The sequence below is a fragment of the Lynx canadensis genome, chromosome C1 (assembly GCF_007474595.2).
Source record: "Lynx canadensis isolate LIC74 chromosome C1, mLynCan4.pri.v2, whole genome shotgun sequence".
Lineage (NCBI taxonomy): Eukaryota > Metazoa > Chordata > Mammalia > Carnivora > Felidae > Lynx > Lynx canadensis.
Window position 1 is genome coordinate 110700695 of NC_044310.1, and position 19827 is coordinate 110720521.

At 47.8% G+C, this 19827-nt stretch overlaps 1 protein-coding gene across 1 annotated transcript in view; it reads right to left on the reverse strand.

Moving 5' to 3' along the window:
• The window catches only part of MYO7B (myosin VIIB), an 85541-nt gene extending 69443 nt beyond the window's left edge, over positions 1–16098 (reverse strand). Inside the window, exons 1-2 of the mRNA XM_030327448.1 lie at positions 16015–16098; positions 6426–6465 (exon numbers count right to left, since the gene is read on the reverse strand). Coding sequence (XP_030183308.1) covers positions 6426–6443 — 18 coding nt within the window. The 5' untranslated portion in view covers positions 6444–6465; positions 16015–16098. The remainder of the gene's footprint in view (positions 1–6425; positions 6466–16014) is intronic.
• Between the last annotated feature and the right edge of the window lie 3729 nt (positions 16099–19827).

The following is a 19827-nucleotide window of genomic DNA, read 5'->3' on the forward strand; positions in this document are numbered from 1 at the left end:
AGGGGGGTAGGCTCATGGAGCTAGGGCCTTTCTTACATGGCAGGAAGTCAGTCATCGATGATGCCTGAACCCAAAAACTCCAGTAGCACTGTGAGCCTGTTCTTTCCAGACACAGAGGGAAATACCCAAGAATCAATAGCAGGCTTGACAGTGGTCACCTCTGGGGGAAGAGGCAGTGGGAAACTGATTCTTTAAATGGTATGTCTGTACAATTTTATAAAAATGGAAGCCAAATTAAAAAAGAACTGCAGGGGCGCCTGAGTGGCTCAGTCGGTTAAGCGTCCAACTTCGGCTCAGGTCATGATCTCACGGTCCATGAGTTCAAGCCCCACGTCAGGCTCTGTGCTGACAGTTCAGAGCCTGGAGCCTGCTTCCGATTCTGTGTCTCCCTCTCTCTCTGACCCTCCCCTGTTCATGCTCTGTCTCTCTCTGTCTCAAAACTAATAAATAAACATTAAAAAAAAATTAAAAAAAAAAAGAACTGCAAGGAACAGTTGCTGCAGGATACAGAAAACCAGTTTGACAACATACTGGGCCCAGTGAACGAATCAGATCATACCAGACACCTCAGAGATCCCGGAGAAGCTTTCTTACAAAGAGGATGAAATTGTAGCATGCAGCTGAAGCCGCTGGCAGATCATCAAAGCAAGATTGAAAGTCAAAGGCAGATGATGGGCATCTCACAGTAAATTTGACCTTAACCAGAGATGAACAAGAGAGGCACCATGTCCAATCCAGACTGCGGAGGCATGAGCCCCACATGGGCTGGAAGAAGAAATCAAAGAACATGAGTTTTGTTCCCTCCATTTGGCCAAAGCTCTACTAGGAAATAAATGAGGAGCCACAGCACAGAAAATAGAGCTTCTTCATGACCTCCATCAGCAGGAAAAGACTGCAAGAGCTGCCGAATCAGGAAAAGAATGGAGAAGAGAAATAGCATCTCTCAGCCATGAAGAAAGTAAGAGTGTCTATGGAGACTCATGAAATGGAGGAGGAGTTGAAGAAAGCAGGGAGATGTGAGGAGTCCTGGGAGTCCTCCTTGCTCTGCGTGATAGGAAATACATGACAGCTGGGTGCGGGAAGAGCTCTTGCTGGAGAGAATGTGGGAGTGCCCCAGCATGAGACAGAAACTACTGCAAAGGCCAGAAGCCATGAACAACCCACTCCCTGGAGACCTGGTCCTTCATACTAATGTCTCCCAAGAAAGGTGGCCTCTTTTGGCCTCCTCACTGAAACGGCACTGTGCCCTGATACCTTGTGCCCACCTGCCACGTCTTTCTCTTTCCAAAGTAGAAGAGGTGGACCTAGAGATGGTCTATGCCTGCATATAGTCAGATAGATGAAGGCTCAGATGAGTCATCAAGGGAGCTCCAGCAGCAGGCCTGGTCTAAGCTCCAGTGCAGGCCCATCAGTAGACCCACAGAAGCCTGTCCCCTCTGCAGGGACAGATGGCATGGTTACTGCTGGTGCCAAAGACCTTGTTTTTCTCAGGAATGTCTCACAGTGCCTGGGCATTGTATCCCCTCCCTATCTGATGAAGTATGGTTGAAGATAAGGTATGATTGATTTGTCAACAAACAAACGTTTATGACTTTGTGGACTGGAGACTGGGCCGATCTAAGAGAGGTGCTTTAAATTTCAAAATAATTCCAACCAGTCTTCTGCATTGAATAGTTCCCAGCTCCTCTGCACACAGATATGTAAACATTCATAGTCCTCATTTGGAAGGAAGATGGGGTTTCATTAATGTGACTGAAAACCGTGCTCTGCCCAGGGCCTTGGGGTGGCTCAGAATGTGTGCCAGCACCAGGATCTCAGTTTCCTCACTTGCCCATAGGGTAGGGGGTGAAGAAGCTGGTGATGACGGCAAAGAGAAAGATCTATTTACATGTTCATCCTTAAGTCAGCTACCTTGTATGTGCATCCTTGTGATGGGATCCCCAAAGCCAAAATCAGGGACAATCTAATGGTTGAACAATACATGAGCAATGCAAGGCCTAATCACCTTCTTTAAAAGACTTCAACTTTTGTTTGAGGACTCACCCCTCCCCAATTCATGGGGTTCTTGGTGAGCACCATCCCGTCCAGCTCAGGGGTGGGGCAAGTGATACAGCCCAGTGCACTCATCCTATCCCCTCAGCTGCCAGAAAGGGAGGCTGTATACAATGCACAATTTGTAAATCCTTAGTGTGTGGTCAAGGCCAGCACTGTCCAATAGAAATACAGCTCAAACCGCATGTGTAATTGAAAATGTTCTAAAAAAAAAAAAATGAAAATTTTCTAGCGGCCACCTTTAAAATGTAAAGAAAAACAGGTGAAATTAATGTTATGAATGCTGTTATTTTTTTATTTTCAGTTTTTATTTGAATTCAAGTTAGTTAACATATATGGTAAAATTGGTTCCAGGTATAGAATGTAGTGATTCATCACTTACATACAACACCTGGCACTCATCACAAGTGCCCAGCACCTATCTGGCCCATCCTGCCACCCACTTCCCTCCATCAACCCTCAATTTGTTCTCTATGGTTGAGTCTCTTACGGTTTGCTTTCCTCTCTCTCTCTCTTTTTTTCCCTTCCCCTATGCTCATCTGTTTTAAATTCCACGTGAGTGAAATCATATGGTATTTGTTTTTCTCTGACTTACTTCGCTTAGTATGATGCACTCTAGCTCCATCCACATCATTGCAAATGGAAAGATTTCATTCTTTTTGATGGCTGATTAATATTCCATTGTATATATACACCACTTTTTATTTATCCTTCGGTGGGTAGACATTTGGGCTATTTCCATAGTTTGGCTATTTTTGATAATGCTGCTATAAACACCAGGGTGCATGTATCCCTTCAAATCTATATTTTTGTATCCTTTGGGTAAATACCTAGTAGTGCAATTGCTGGGTCATAGAGTAGTTCTATTTTTGACTTTTTAAGGAAACTCTGTACTGTTTTCCAGAGTGGCTGCACCAGAATGTTGTTAATATATTTAACCCAATATATTCAAAATATTATCATTTAAACAGGTAAGAAATGTAAAAATTGTTAATGAGATATTTTACATTCTTTGTACTGAGTCCTTGGATCTGGCATGTGCTTTAGACTTACAGCACATCCCGATTCAACACAGACATATTTGTAGCACCTGGGGTTCATGACCACCACAATGGACAGAGCAGATTCAGCCCTGGCACTTACCACCTGCTCCCAGTACTTTCCCAGATGCACCATGACCTAGATCCCTTTGGGCCTTTGCATGTGCTGTTTCCTTAGTCTAGACCACTGTCACCCACTGTACACATTCAGAACATCTAGTGGTCCTAATGTTGTTATCAAAGTTTGGGATTATGTGTGACTTCCAATGACCCTATGTAATCCTGTGACAACGGTATCGTTATTCCTATTTAACCACGAAGATGTAAGTGGTAGTGTTGGGATTTGAACCATGCCGGTCTGTCTCTAAGAGGTGGCCAGAGAAATCAGGAGGAGGAGGTTGAAAGAGGTTGGAGGAAGACTGGAGGAGTGGGTATCAGCTGACTAGGGTAACAGGTGGCTAGTTCGTGTGTGGTCTTTGCACCTCACAAGCTGTAGCTGTGTCTCCCCACTCCTGGGCAGGACCACTGGGTCAGAAAGGGCACTGCCCCTGATGTCCTGAGAAGTCTCAGACAGCCCCATGTTCATCTGACTAGTGGTAAAACTAAGGTCTAGAGAATGGAAAGCCTGGCCAAGGTCATACAGCAAGCAACTGGCAGAGCAGCGAGTTAGCCATATTCTTTGAGGAAGGACCCCTCAGCTGCTGCTGGAGAAACCCCCACCTCACTCCCAGCCTGGGGTATACTTCTAAAGTGCAAAAATCAAATTTCTCTCAACTCGAGTCCTATTTTAATTATATCAAAAGAGTTTACAGGGTGCCTGGGTGGCTCAGTCGGTTAAGCATCTGACTTTGGCTCAGGTCATGATCTCATGGTTCATGAGTTCAAGCCTGTCATCAGGCTCTCTGCTGTCAGCACAGAGCCTGCTTCGGATCCCCCTGCCTCTCAAAAATAAATAAACATTAAAAAATTTGTTTAAAGATTTTTATTAGCCTGGGGGGGCGGGGTCCACTGCTAATTGTTTTCAAAAAGATACTTTTTTCCATAATGTAGTTATTCAACATGTTTGAGTTTTCTCAACAATATAGGTTAAAGTAAACATTAAAGCCTGTTGTAGACTAAATTCATATGTCAAAGCTTTATCCCCCAGTGTAACTGTATTTGGAGATACAGCCTTTAAAATGGTAATCAAGGTTGGGGCACCTGGGTGGCTCAGTCAGTTAAGCATCCGACTTCAGCTTGGGTCATGATCTCACAGCTTGTGAGTTTGAGCCTCATGTTGGGCCCTCTGCTGTTAGTGCAGAGCTGCCCTTCCCCTGCTCATGCACGTGTTCTCTCTCTCTCTCTCTCTCTCTCTCAAAAATAAATAAACATCTTTTTTTTAAGTAATTAAGGGGGTCTCCTAGGTGGCTCAGTCGGTTGAGCGTTCAACTTCAGCTCAGGTCATGATCTTGCAGTTGACGAGTTCAAGCCCCGCATCAGGCTCTGTTCTGACAGCTCAGAGCCTGAAGCCTGCTTTGGACTCTGTGTCTCCCTCTCTCTCTGCCCCTCCCTCACTCATGCTCTGTCTCTATCTCAAAAATAAAATAAACATTAAAAAATTAAAATAAAAAAAAGTAATTAAGGTTAAATGAGGTCAAAGAGGTAGAGCCCTAACCTGGTGGGATTGGTGTCCTTATAAGAGGAAGAGACACCAGAGAACTCTCTCTCTCTGTGTGACAAGAAGGAAAGCCATGTGAGAAGGTGGCTATCTGCAAGCCAGAAAGAGAGGTGTCACCAGACACAAACCCTGCTGACACCTTGATATTGGACTTCTAGTCTCCAAAACTGTGAGAGAATAAATTTCTGTTGTTCAAGCTGCTCAGTCTGTGGTATGTGTTATGGCATTTTGCTGTGGCACAGTTTTGCAGAGCGGCCTAATGGTTAGCCCCTTTGGAGTCAGACAGACTGGGTTCTCATTCCTTCTCTACCTTCCATGAGTGAGATGGCCTTGGGCAAGTCACTTAACCTCACTGACATCAGTTTCCTCACCTATTGAATGGGGCAGCTTTCCAGGGCTGTTGTGAAGATGGAATACAATGTGGGTCAGGAGCCTGAGTGGTGCCGGGCATGGAGTAGAACCACTGGATGGTATGTCAGGAATAAGCACAGTGTGGTTCTTCCCTTTATTCAGGAGTCACTAGGACCCATTAAAGGAACCATTGGTGAATCAGGCCATCACTGTCTTCCCAAGGAACTTGCAATCTTAGAAGACAGAGCAGGTGTACCATTGCAGTTGAGCATAATATGCCCCCAAAAGGTAGCTTTTTAAACTCTGCTTGAAGTTAGTCATGTTCCCAGTGGGCCCCCTGGGACTAATGCAGCCTATGGGTATATTCCTTTGTGAAATAAACCTGGCTTTGCCTTACAACTCATGCTCCTCATGCTCCAAAATGGTGCCAAGTTCTAAAGTGATTTAGATACCAAAAGCCCCTGCAGCCTGAATTTTGAAACCACGTGTGTTCTCTTTCCAGCCTAGAACAGCCTGTCTCTATTCTGGAAAAGACAACCCTAGCCACCCTTCTGTGACTCAGATAGTTGGAGGGCTTGGTTGCAGGAGCCCTTGGTTGTGGGGTGATGCTGTCTCCTCTCAGCAGTGTGGATCCAGCAGCCAGGAGGAGACAATGGCCACTGTGTGGCTTTGCATGCAGAAAAAGAATATCTGGGGCATTTTCTTATCAAAAAGGACTTCTCTCTATCCAGCCTTCCTGGGTTTGGGTTGGAATTCAGGGGTGGGGTGGAGTGGAGGGCAGGGAAGAATGCCCAAGCTGGTTTGGGACTCTCCTCTGAGCTCCTCCAGCCTCCAACCTTCTCTCATCATGCTTGCACCACCCCAGCTGCCTGGAGGCCTGTGCCCCCCACCCCCCACTCCAGGGCAGGACAGTGTCTCAGCATTTGCTTCCTTTCCACCTGGAGCCATCTCTTGGCCACTGGGACACAGCAGGCACTTAAATGTTTATTAAGCTGAGGGAAGATGGCGAAGAGCCCAAAGTTGAGATTGGGCCCAGTATTTGATTCCCATCCACTCTGAGTGAGCTTCTTGCAATGGTTGCAATGAGACAACAAAAGAGAAATCCCTTTGTCAAGGCATTTAAGCCTTAAATAGAAGGGATTACTGCGCCAAGTGTGGCCACCTGCTCAGGCCCAGAGGTTGGCCAGACTCGTTTTCTTTAGGTAATATAATCTGTCTTGTTCTTCCTACTCCCTTGTCTCTGACGTTTTCCTTGGGGGCTCTCCTTGCCTCTCGCTGATTGTAATTCCCAGATAATCCCTGGATGCAATAGATGCAATTCTTACCAGCCTGAAGGCCGACATCTTGGGTGGCAACTCCCCCGACCTGTGAGCAGAGAAAAAGCAGATCATCAGTCCTCATGGCCCTGCCTTGGAGCCCCTGGAGAGCAGGGGCCACATGTGCACCTCAGCACATCCTCGAATGCCCTGCATGGGGCCTGGCTCAAGAAATGATTCTCGAATAAATGGACGAATAAGTCACCGTCCCACCCAAGTGTGAGAAGATGCTTTCTCAGTTTCTTCTATCCTATCTCATCTTTATTGAACATCTGTTTTGCACTCAGTACTGGGTTCGACATGGGGAGTCTGGGTGGTTCCGAACGTACTTAAGACACAGTCCCCGTCATCCAGAAGCACAAATTTTATCTGCTTGGGACACCTGTGAAAGCCATTCACCACCACACACTATAGGGAGTGCTGAGGTAAGCAAGGCAGCATAGCTAAAGACACATGACATACTTTATATAAATCTCATAGCACCCCAAAACACAGGTGTTCCCCCATTTGTTAAATGGGATCCCACAAAGGGCAGGTGACCCAGTAAGTTAGCAGCACAGCTGGGAATCCAACCCTGGTCTACCTCCTTTCAAACCTGCCCCCAGCTCCTGGCTGCCTTCCAGGGGTATAGGCATGCACATGTGTTCCTTCCAAACTCATATCAGATGAAGTACACAGACACCAAAGGGTAAATCAACCTCTGGAACTGCATGAAATTTGCTGTACCCTGTGGGAGGAGAGGTGAGATACAAGGCTGAAATCCAGGCAGGTCATGATCCTGAAGGACCTGAATGCCATAAGAATATGGCCCCCAATCTCCTCCTAGGGCCTTTCCCTTCACTTTGACCTCTTCCTGTCTGAGGGAGATGCTGATTATTTTGGTCTGCTTGAAGTGCCTTCCTCTGTTCTTTTCAGGGAAATTCTCCTTCCTTTGTCCAAACTGTGTTCCGGATAAGGACTGTCAATGACATAAATCATGGTACCCAGAACCAGACTATGACTCAAGCAAGGGCCAACCACAGGCTTTCCCTGAGATGTTCTAATTGGAACTGGGGGTTGGTTTTCTTTCCAGCCAAGAAGATTTGAGTGTGATTCCAAAATTGCCAGAGGTTACTGTCCTAATGTCCCGAAAACAGCTGGCTTGGGAGAGTAAAGTTGGGAGTTGGAAGGAGACAAAGGACAGAAATTCTGTCTCTGACTTTTTGTACTTTGATTATTTGAGCTAAGTCATTGAAACCAAAGAATTCTCCCTGATCTGGTGACCCCCATTCTATTCTCTTTCAGCTTGCACATCCCCCTTGTGCATTCCCACCCTCTTCCAGGGTCACTGCCAGGATTAAAGCACTTCCAAGTCCAAAATCAATGTCTCCAATCCCCACCTTTCTCTTGAACTCCAGGTCTACCAAAGCCCCATTTTCTGGATATGTCCAGCAGATAGGTTATGGACACATTAAACTCAGCATGACCACAGCAACTCATCTCCTCTGTTTCCACATCTGCTCTTTTCCATGCATTCTTTATCCCAGTGAATGCTATTAGCAATTGTGAATAAAACGTTTGAATCATGGGGTGCCTGGGTGGCTCAGTCAGTTGAGTGTTCGACTTCGGCTCAGGTCATGATCTCATCATGGTTTGTGGGTTTGAGCCCCACGTTGGGCTCTATGCTGACAGCTCAGAGCCTGGAGCCTGTTTTAGATTCTGTCTCCTTCTCTCTCTGCCCTGACCCAGCTCGTGCTCTGTCTCTCTCTCTCTAAAATAAATAAACATAAAAAAATTTTTTTAAATGTTTGAGTCATCCTATTATCCCCATCTTTAAATGATCGCTTTCATTTGAAGATTTCATCTATTAAAACTTGAGGTTCCCAGCTATATGTTGTCTACAAGAAACCCACTTTAAAAATAAAGACAGATTAAAAATAAAGAGATAAAGAAAGATATACCATGCTAACACTAATCAAAAGAAAGCTGGAGTAGCTTTGGTTATTTCAGACAGAGCAGACTCCAGGGCAAGGAGAATTATGAGGAATAAATAGGGCATTACATAATTATAAACAACAGAGGTGCCTGGGTAGCTCAGTCAGTTAAGTATTTGACTTTGGCTCAGGTCATGATCTCACAGTTCATGAACACAATCCCCATTTTGGGTGAGCGTGAGCCCCACTTTGGAAGAGCCACTTCTCTCTCTTCCTCTCTCTCTCTCAGCCCCTAGCTCATTTGTGCACTTTCTCTCTCTCTCTCAAAAATAGATGAACAAACAAACAAACAAACAAACAAAGAAACAACAATAAATTGGCCCAGGAGGGCCAATTCTCAAAGAAGACATGACATTACTTAACATGTATGTACCTAAAAGCAGGGCATAAAAATACATGAGGCAAAAATAGGTAGAACTACAAGGAGAAAAAGATGAGTCCACTATTATAGTTGGAGTCTTTAATACTCCTCTATCAACAACTGACACATCTGGCAGGCAGAAAATCAGTAAGGACATCATCAAATTCAATAGCATCATCAATCAATTGAATGTAACTGACATTGGTAGAATACTTCAGCCAACAACAGCAGAATATACATGTTTTTCAAGTTCATGTGGAACATTCACCAAGATAGACCATATTCTGAGCCATTAACATACCTGAACAAATTTAAAAGAATAGAAATCATACAATGTCTGCTCTCAGACCATGATGGAATTAAATTAAATCAAAATAGAAAAATCCCAAAATACTTGGAGATTAAGAAACACACTTATAATTAACACATGAATCAAAGAAGTCTTAAGAAATATTTTAAATGTTTTCAACTAAATGAAAATGAAAATACAACTTATCAAAATTTGTGGGATGTAGTGAAAGCTATGCTTAGAGGGAAATATATAACATTGAAAGACTATATTTAAAAAGAAGGTGGGTGCTTGGGTGGCTCAGTTGGTTAAGCGTCCGACTTCAGCTCAGGTCATGATCTCACAGTCCGTGAGTTCGAACCCCGCGTCAGGCTCTGTGCTGACAGCTCAGAGCCTGGAGCCTGCTTCAGATTCTGTGTCTCCTTCTCTCTCTGCCCCTCCCCTGCTCATGCTCTGTCTCTCTCTGTCTCAAAAATAAATTAAAACATTTTTAAAAATTTTTTTAAAAAATAAGAAAGTTCTAAGGGGTGCCTGACTGGCTCAGTCAGTGGAGCATGTGATTCTTGATCTCAGGGTTGTGAGTTCAAGCCCCATATTGGGGGTAGAGATTACTTAAAAACAAAACCTTTAAAAAAATTAAAAAGAAGGAAGATCTAAAACTAATAATCTGAGTTTCCACCCTAGGAAACTAGATAAAAAAGAGCAATATAATCCTAAAGCAAGAAGAAAAAAAAAAGAAACAATAAAAATTAGAGCAGAAATCCCAAATTTGAGAATAGGAAATCAATAGGGAAAATCAATGAAACCAAAATCTTGTTCTTTGAAAACACCAATAAAACTGATAAACCTCTAGCCAAGCTAACCAAGAAAAAAAGAGAGAAGACACAAATTTATAATATCAGAAATGAAAGAGGGACATCTGGAGGATAGTTGACCTGATCCCATTGACATTAAAAGGATAAAAAAGGAATATTATAAACAACTAGATATCTACAAATTTGGTAAATTTAGATAAAATAGACCAATTCCCTGAAAGACAGAACTGTCAAAAACTCACACAAGAAGAAATAGACAATCTGAATAGGCCTATATCTATGAAAGAAATTGAATCAATAATTAACAACCTGTCAAAAAAGAAGCATCAGGCCTAGATGGTTTCACCAATGAATTCCACTAAACATCTAAGGAAAAAATGGTACCAATTCTCTACAACATCTCCCAGGAAACAGAAGCACAGAAAACACTTCCTAACACTTCCTAATTCTGAGCCAGCATTACCCTAATACCAAAGCCAGATAAAAGACACTGAAAGAAAGGAAAAACTACAGTCTGTGTCACCTCCTGCCCATCTCTTAGTCCCCTGTCATCCTTCACTTGAGAGACAGGAAGCCTCCCAGGTAGACTTGCTTCCTGGCCTCTCCAAAAATTATTCTCCATTCTACCAACCAAGTGATCTTTAAAAGATACAAAAAAACTGACCATATCATACCTCTCCATAGCCAGGAGCATGTGTGTCATATCCTTATGGCATTCAGGTCCTTCGGGATCATGACCTGTCTAGATTTCAGCCTTGTATCTCACCTCTCCTCCCACAGGCCACACCAAATTTCATGCAGTTCCAGGAGCCCCCCCGCATTCTCTCTCACTTTGGTGTCTGTGTACTTCATCTGATAGGAGTTTGGAAGGAACACATGTGCATGCCTGTATGTACCCACACACAGGTACACACACCCTCATATGCTGCAGCTATAATTTTCTACCTCAGCTCTTGTTGTTGTTTTTATGTGTCACTGTGTGTGTCTCTCCCACACTTGCAAGAATCTTAAGAACAGAACTATGCCCTACTCATTCCAGTAGGGGCTCACAATATGCTTGCTGAATGTATGGATGGATAAATGAGTGGGTGGGTGGGTAGATGGATGGATGGCCACCAGGAAGATGGGAGCAGCCATGCCCCCCCCATCCCAGGAAAGTAAGTATGGTGTTGCCCCTGAGGGAAAGCCCTCAGAGTATTTGCAAGTTCCTACTTCTTGTTAGTGAGATGCTTTCTTCTTAGCTCAGGCCCCTTGCCCAGCCCTGAAGTAGGTCAGTGTGCTGCTGAGCCCACCAGGGTCAGTGTCCTGCACTGGCCCCAGGGTGTACTGAACCTAAGGCACCAGAATGGGGGTGACCATCACCTGAGAGGAGAAGGGTGAGCTGCTGGTTACCAAAGCCCTCCTCAGAGCTGTAGGATGTCTAAAGCCACACCACTATCATGGGCTTCTGAGTATCACTGAAGTGGAGTATGGGAGAAGAGGTAAAGAAATGCTGAAAGGTGAGTGGGGAGGTGGAGTTGGGGAGAGAGTCAAAATGTTCCTGGGACTAGGAGGGGCTGTGTGCCATGTGGTATATGGGGCACCGAACAGGAGACTGTGGTCTGAGAAGCAAAACACACACGGACTGTCTGGTCTATGGGAAGCTAGTCCAGAGTGGGGACGCTACCCTGGAGGGCTGGCAATGAAGGGATGCAGAAAGGGTGTCTGGATCTGGGTGAGGGATTGAGAGGCTTGGAAGTTACCCTGTGCAACCAGCCAACTCCTCCAGAGCCAAGGGTGTCTGATGTGGAATCTGTCACTCCAAACGGGAACAAAAATGGGCTGGCGTAGGTGAAAGAGGCCACCACTCAGTGGAAGGCAGCACAGTCCAGCAGGTGACAGGGACTCTGACTAGACCATCCCACTGCAGACACTCAAGACAATCAAATATTGGTAGTTTCAGATGGTTTGATCTAGTATGTGTGTTGATATTTGAGTATGAAATAAAAGTGAGCTATCTTTTATAGTATCATGCTATTTTTGTTTAAACATATGGAAGATGCATATATCTAAAGATGGAGATACATCCTTTTTAGAGGTAATTATATTGAACTGTTACCAGTGGTTTCTTCTGGAACTGAGGATTGGCATGGGGGATAGAGGGAGGAAGGTAGGGGAAGAATTTTCCTTCACATTTTGCTCCTTTCTGTTATGTTTGGCGTTTCTATATCCATATATTTTTATTATTTATTTTGCTTTTATTCTTTGCGTTGCTGTCTATGGCATTGTCTGGCTGCCTGAAATCCTACTCCCTTCTCCATCAGTCACCAAGCTCGGTGACGGGGAGGGCCGGGAGGGGCTGATAGCAGCACCATCGAGGCGGGAGCTCAAAGTAGTGCTGCTTTGGCAGTGCACACTGGGACAGGGCCTGTCAACCCCGACTCTGAGCCTCTCCGTGTGCCCTGATGCAGCCAGGATGGCTCAGCCCCTCTCCAAAGCCCAGGGCCCAGAGGGACACACCCTCCATTGAAAAGGAGTCCCACCACACAGGATTGTCTGGCGTGTGGGGTGATATCAGTGGGGTGGCGTTCCTGTGAATACCATGTGACTGGCAGTTCAGGAGGTATATGTCCCCAAGAGGTACCCCCGGCCCAGAGACATGATGCTCCTGGGTCCTCACCAGGGATCCCTTCTCTTTTGCCCAGATAAGGGCAGAGTTGAGGGTGTGAAGCTATAGGCCTCCATCCCATCCTGCCCTAGTGGGCACAGGGCCTGGCCACCACTACGGCCAAAAACCTTGCTGTGTGTGCTCACGTCCAGCTGAGAGACCTTGCTTTCTCAGAACCTGGCTCCTAGACCCTCCCAGGGCCTTACACTAGGTTTATCCCTCCTCCCTGCACACCTGACACACAAGCCTCTAGGGCTCCCTGCAGGTACAGGTCAAGTGCCCGCCTCTACGGCCTCATCTCTGGCCCACTCCTTCAGACCTGGCTTAAGTGTTTCCTTGCAGCCTCCCTGACTCTGTCCTCAGCCATTCTAGCTAATGTCTACCTTCTCTGGCTCCAGAAGACCCTGGCCTGCATTGAAACTCATGGTTTTCACTCGTCCAGAGAAGACTTTCTCAGAGCTTTGCTGTGGCAGAGTGCCAGCCTGCCCAGAGAGACCTCGGAAGAGAGGGCCCTTGAGAAGCCCTCCTGAATTTACTATTTTTGCCAATGGTATTCCCTTGCTTGGTATCCACTTCATGACATCCCATCAGGAAAACCGGGCTTCTTCTCAGAGACTAGCTTGTTCTTAACAAGGGCATGTTTAAACTCGGCACTGCTTACATTTTCGTTTTTGCATTGCCCACCAGGACTCTCACAATGAACGTGGTGGCTATGTCTAGCAAATACACTGGAACTTCATTTACTAGCCTTCCTCTAAGAGAGTTGAATTGTGCTTTCCTACCTTAATTATTCTTCCTCTTGTTTTCTCCTTTATTTTATTTTTGATTTTGTTGCATTCTAGGTATCTCTGTAAGCTGCCTCAAGTGACTCTCTTTTGTTTACTTTTTGAATAAGGCAGGTGATCACTGAGAGATTTACAGACTAACATACACTGTTCCACTGTGCTGTGGTTCCTTTGCCTGCCCTCTGCACTCTGACCCTCCCCACAGAACAGAGTAGGGGCTCAGACTGTACTCAGGCATGCTGCTAAGAGTTTTCCAACAGTAGTTCATTAATTCGACCTACACAACAATGCTACATGGTAACTGACATGGTTCCATTTGACAGATGAAGACACTGGGGCTTCAGGTCCCACACTTAGTAGGTGGCTGAGTCAGGATTTGAACCCCTGCTCGTCTGGCTGTGAAGTCCTTGTTTATTTTACTTCACCTCTCCCCTTGGTCTGATACGCTGCACTCTCTAGGACTGTACTGTCCAATATGGTAGCCACTAGCCACATGTGACTGTGTACATTTAAATTCATTGTAGTTGAAATTAGAAATTCAATTCCTCAGTCATACCAACCACACTTCAGGTGCTCAGTAGCCACATGTGGCTTGTGGCTACTGTGTTGGACAGCGCAGTTCTGTCATCATGGGAAGGAGCATTTACTGCTTCCCTCCTCCCACACTCAGCTCCTGGCAGGAACTGGCTGTGCCCAGACCAGATCTTTGTGATGCCACTTCTTTGGCCTGGAACATCCCAGTTCTCCAGCACTGACATCAAGCCATCCTCTCCTACACAGCCCATCTGTGTCCCTTCGCCTCCTTCTCTGTCACTCTTTCTCCTTCTCACCCTGGACTCAGCCCCAGCCATCTCCTCCTCTGACTTCTTGATGCCTGTGTGGTCTATGCCTGGTGGGGTCACTTTTCCTTCACACAGTCTCACCTCACCAGCCCAGCAGTGAAGGAACACAGTGCATGCTGTTTGATTGAGGAGGTAGGCAAGGGAGTCCCAAGTGGCATTGGATAGAAAACTAGACTTCGTTCCTAGCTTTGCTTGCTACTAGCTACCGCATTCCTTCAATGTATCTTCCCCAGTGCCTGTCCTCTGCCACGCCCTGGGTGGGGGCAGGGGACAGATCCCCGAGGAGATCCAGGCTGTGCACCTCCGGGTACTCATATTCAGTGGTCCAAGGCAAAGAATGTTATCCTCCTTCATCTCAACGCCCTCTTTTGTGAAAAACTTGCAATTCCTGCTCTTCCTCACCGCAGCATGTCATGTGGACTGAGTGACACCATGGAAGCAAGAGATGTGGTGCAAGATGTGAAAAGCGTGCTGTGACATAGATGCAACTGGGTAACTGGGAGTGTTCATCGTGCTGCGTCACTTCCCCACAGAGCTGTGCCTCGCCCCATGCCTGAGTGAGAATACCCCAGGACCCAAGCCAGACACGGACACGGGTCCTCTGGGAAGAGGCACCTGAGGGCCAGTCAGCAGGGTGCCTGGCAGGTCCTGGGCGGTGGGGAAGGCTTCCTGCAGGAAGTGCTATTGAGCTGAGTCGTTCAAAACAATTTCCTTGGGCCACGTGCTGCAGGCCCAGAGAGCCAGCCCCGTGCAGAGTTTTGGTTTTCTTTGAACTAAAATCTGCAATGGAGTTTTGGGGTTTTATGGGTTAGAACAAAATTCAAGTCCAGAGTTACAGAGTGTGGACTCAGGGGGAGGCCTGGCTGTGGGGAACAAACATACCCAACTTAGAAGATTTAGGATGGGGCCCCACTCCTCTGGCTGCCAGACCCTCCTACTCTGCATCTCAGATTTTCTCATCTGTGAAATAGGGATGGATGCCCAGCTCGCTGGCAGCTCAAGTGAGAAAAAACCCTCCCCCAGCCCCCTGGGGCCCCAACAACCCAACACTCCCACCCAGGAGGCTTTGGGGCCAGGCTGGCAGGGTCCTGCCTCTCCCCAGGGGCCCAAGCCTTTCAGAGGTGATTGACACAACTGCCTGCAATTGTCCAAGATGATACACAGGCGAGTCACAGGAGCCTGGGCCCTGGAGTCCAGTCTCGACTCTGCGCCCCATTCCATGGTCCTCAGTCTCCTTGTCCATAAAATGGAGGAAATAACACCAGTGTGCTGTGAAGGCGCAGTGCGATGGCACATGTGGCACAGCTGACGTCTGCCAGGTGCCAGATGATCGGTGCCCAGGCAGTCCCTTACGCCCTATGGTTCCTCCTCGGTGAGTCCTCCTGCTATGAGAAGGCTGTCGGCTAGGGTAGCCGGCTGGCCGCCTCCTGCCCCCGCCATCCCCCCTGCCAGTGAGTCCACCTTCTTACAGAAGAGGGCCAGTCGGCTTCCCTCCTCCTCCTCCTTCTCCTGCTCCTCCTCCTCCTCCTCGGCCCCCAGGCCGGCCCTGCATCCTGATGGAACAAATCTCTGGGCTGGTGTTCCTGGTTTCTAGGCTCCTGAAAGGAATCTCTGGCTCTCTACTTCTCAGGCCTTTCCCACCTTGTTTCCAAGTGCACCCTGCTGGGCTTCGCCAAGTCGTGCCTCCCAGCCCACCTCCTACCCGCCCCCGCGACCCTCCTCCCATCCTCCCAGCTGGCAGAACACAGCCCCCCCAGTCCCCCACCCCCCCGCAACCCTCCTCCCGAGGGGTGACTCCCTCCTCCCATCTTCCCAGCTGGCAGAACATAGCTCTCCCCCCCCCACCGGTGCAGCCGGCTGGCAGAGAAGCCCCCATATTCCCCTACCTTCTCAGGACAGGGGTCTCGCTGACTCCCTTCCCCTCCACCCTGGGCACTCCGAAAGAGCAGGGAAACGAGGCAGTGCCAGGGCTCTGGGCGTGTCAGAAAGTAAGGGAGAGGAGGAAGACGCAGAAGGGACCCAAGAGGAAATGGCCCAGCAGTCTGGCCCCACGTAATTTATTACAGGACTTTGTCCTGGGCCCCATCCCCTCCCACATGGCAGCCCCAGCCAGCAGAGCCTCACAGCAGCCTGATCTTTAACCCTGGACTCTTCAGCGAAGACTCCCCGCAGGTCATCAGAGCCCGCACTCCATGCACCTGTTGCTGGCCACCAGCCAACCCCATGGTGACAATCAGCTGATCAATCAAGGGAGTTCAGCATATTCCTGGGCATCACAGGGACTCCAAAGACACCCATGCAGGACCTCTGCTTCCAAACATCCCGTGTCCTAATTGGGGCACACACACAGGAGAGGCTAGGAAGCCTATAACGGAGCTAAAGGCCATTAGCACAACTAGGTTTTCAGTGGGGTCCCCGGAAGCAGGGGCAGCTGGCTTGAGCTGGGGCTCAAGGGAAGGGGGGGTTCTGCAGTGAGGCTAATACAGACCTTTCAAGCGGTGTGCACTGGGAGAGGCCATGCTGTAGGGGGAGGCAATCCCTGAAAGTGTGAGTGTGGGGACTTTGAAGGCAGGTGGAAGGGGAGTCCACAGGAGGGACTATTCAGCTGCAGCCCTTCTCTTGGGTGAAGAGAGACCTTGGGATGGTGCTCACAGTTGGTCCCACTAGAGCCAGGCAGGCTCCTTCCCAGGCCCAGGGTTTGGGAGGCACTTGGGAACTGCAGGCCGAAGTGTGGGAAGCCCCTCTCACCTTTCAGATAGAGCTGAGCCCCGGCAGGTGGCAACCCTGACCTCGGCCTCTTTTGGAGACAGGAACCAAGTGTTGGTGGAGAGAGAAGGGTAAAGTCGACTGGTTGCAGAGATGGTCCCAGACGGAGGTCACCACTGCCCGAGGGCTTCCTGGGCTTCCCGCAGGGACCCCTTGCAGTCCCAGCTCTCCTCTGCTGAACGTTCCTGCTGCTGAAACAGCTTGAAGGAGTTTCTTTCTTACAACCAGGTAGCCCATGCCAGAGGTAGGGAACGAGCTGGGGGATGACCAACCAAGGGGCCATTTGGAGGAAGCGTGTGCTCTGAGACTTTCAGCCGCCCCCCACCCACTCCCTGTGAGTCCTACCTTGGCACCAGCTAGCCTCTTGCCCCCTTAAAGTCTCAGCCAGTTTCTGGGCCAACACTTGGTTTGGGGGTGGGGTGGGGGCTCACATGGCATGTAGCCTCTCTGGGTTAGACACCATTTCACTCCCGCAGGATTGGTGAACTGCAGCTCCCAGAAATGGTGAGTTCCTTGCTCTGGGACCCCCTGCACCAGGCTGGGTCCTCTATGGCCCTCTTCCTCTGCCCTCATGAAAGAAAAAAGCAGAACAGAATATTTGTGCCGAAGAAAGCAATTTATATCTCTAGCCAGAGTCTGTGTTAAACAGAATTTGACAGAAACACCTTTCGGATACCTACAAACTTCTTTCCCACTTTGTTTTTCACATTTGACATTGATATCATAAGCATTTTCCTACGCTGTACCAAACTTTAATCACCTGTCTTTAAGGACAGCATTCAAGTCCCTCCTATAAATGTCCCATCATTTGTGTAATCATCCTCCCTGGATGGACATCGGCAGGCACCCAATGCTTTGCTATTACCCACAATGCTGCAATGAACGAATCTGTGCTCACAGCCCTGTTTGCATGATGGCGCTACAGGAAGGCTAAAGAAGGGAACTTATTGAAACAAGGGGCATGCACACCCAGCAAAATGGATGTGTATGTCACTGCAGGGACCTGGCCTGGCTGCTGTGTGAGCTGGCGGGGCTCACAGTTTCCACTGCTGAGGTACCCCAAGCCCAGGAAATCAGGAAGAGGGGCTGATGGCAGTCGGGGCAGGCTCTTCCTGTTTGTCACACCTGTGACCAGACTTGGCTCTTAGGCAGCCTAATGTGACTGCCACAATTCTCCCCAAGACACAGATATTTTGTGAATTTCTAAAAATACGTTTTTGAGCTGAGCCCAAATGCCTCATTTATGCGTCATTGTGTTTCTGTCCAATGATCAAGCCCGTTGTAATATTGCCATAGCAACCGAAACAGAGTATAAGGAGCATTTCACTGTACCTCTACCAGCACATCCTGGAGCGACCTGAAGTTGCTTGTTTCCTGGTAGCCCTGATCTTCCCCTCTAGCCTACAGCAGCCAAGTTACCCATTAACTCTATAAAATAACACAGCTGGCCGCATAGGTCTCTGTGGCTGAGTTGCTCTTTAGAATGTTTTAGAATTCTCAGTCTCAGGGAACTAGCACTTATGGAGTGCTTCCTAGGTGCTGGGCTCTATGCAGGTGCCATCACATAGCCTCATCACAACCCTACAAGTTAGGGTGCCTATCCTCGTTTCATAGTCGGGAAGTTAAAACCAAAGAGGTTAAGAAACTTGTGTACATCACACAGCTAGAAGTGTCACGGGCAAGATTTGAATCGAGATCTACCTGACTCCAAGACCAGTACTCATTGTGCATCAACCCTCAAACAAACCTGGACTCCCTCCTCCCCCAACCCCCAGGGATGGAGGAGACATATTCCTTTTAGAAATTTTCAGGAGGGGTGCTTCTTCAACTTGCTTGCCCTGGCCCAGGATCAGAAGAGACTTTCATTTCTGTGGTCTCTGAGGTTCAAGGGCAAGGAATATCTGGGAATGTGTGGGGCTTAAATGCCTCCCTGGAAACACAATTATGCACAGTACAGAAGTGTATACCACATGACTCACTTTATCTGTGCAGTTCAGGGTTTCTCAATCTTGGCACTATTGACATTCTTTGTTGGCAGGTTGGGAACAGCTGTCCTATGCACTGTGAGATGTTTAGCAGGAACCCTGGGCCCCCCGCCCTGTGCTATCAAAATGTGTCCAAATATTGCCAGACGACTCCTGGGGACAAAACCATTCCCAGCTGAGAACCAAAGTATAGCTCATAGGTCCAGGTGCAGTTGAGACTGAAAGAGGAGAACATCAAGGGCCAGAAGGGGATGTCCTCTTGGAAGGGGTGACCCCGCACTTGGCCTCCTGGAATGGCAGAAAGATATGCTCAGAATAAGATATGGAGGCTGCAGAAAAGGGGCTATCGGACTGGTGCCCCCGGAGGACATGCCAAGGAAATGACTATTTTTTGGCAAGCCCAAGTATTTCATCCTCCCTGGATCAGAGACCATGAGATAGACATTGCTGGACTGGGCAGAACTTGGATCCAAAGTCCCCATGAACCAGGGGGGCACCTGCCAGCTCAGTCCAGAAGAAAATGACTCATCCCTGATCGTGCTTTATTATCACAACCCCTGTGAGGAATCCACCCAGAGGTTTGTCCAAGCAGCAGAAGGGGCAAAGCAGGGGCACAAAATAGAAGAGTCACTTTCTCCCTTCTGGAGAGCTGCAGGAAATCCGGGGGATAAATCTCAGTCTTGGGTCCTGGTACGTAAACCTGAGCCTCTGGTCACAAACCTCTGGGGACCTCTGCCCCATGTGCAGGGTGAATGGCATCCTGATGACTAATTTGATTGCCCTGGGGAGGTTAAGGTAATTGGAGGAGAAGGCAAAACTTGATTATGTGGCAATGCAATAAACCAAGGGACCTGGGTAATGATGTTGATGATGCAGATTGTGATGATAGTAATGATACCTTGTCCATCTCTTGGAAGAGGTTGAGGGGGAGCGGGGCATTGTGAAGAG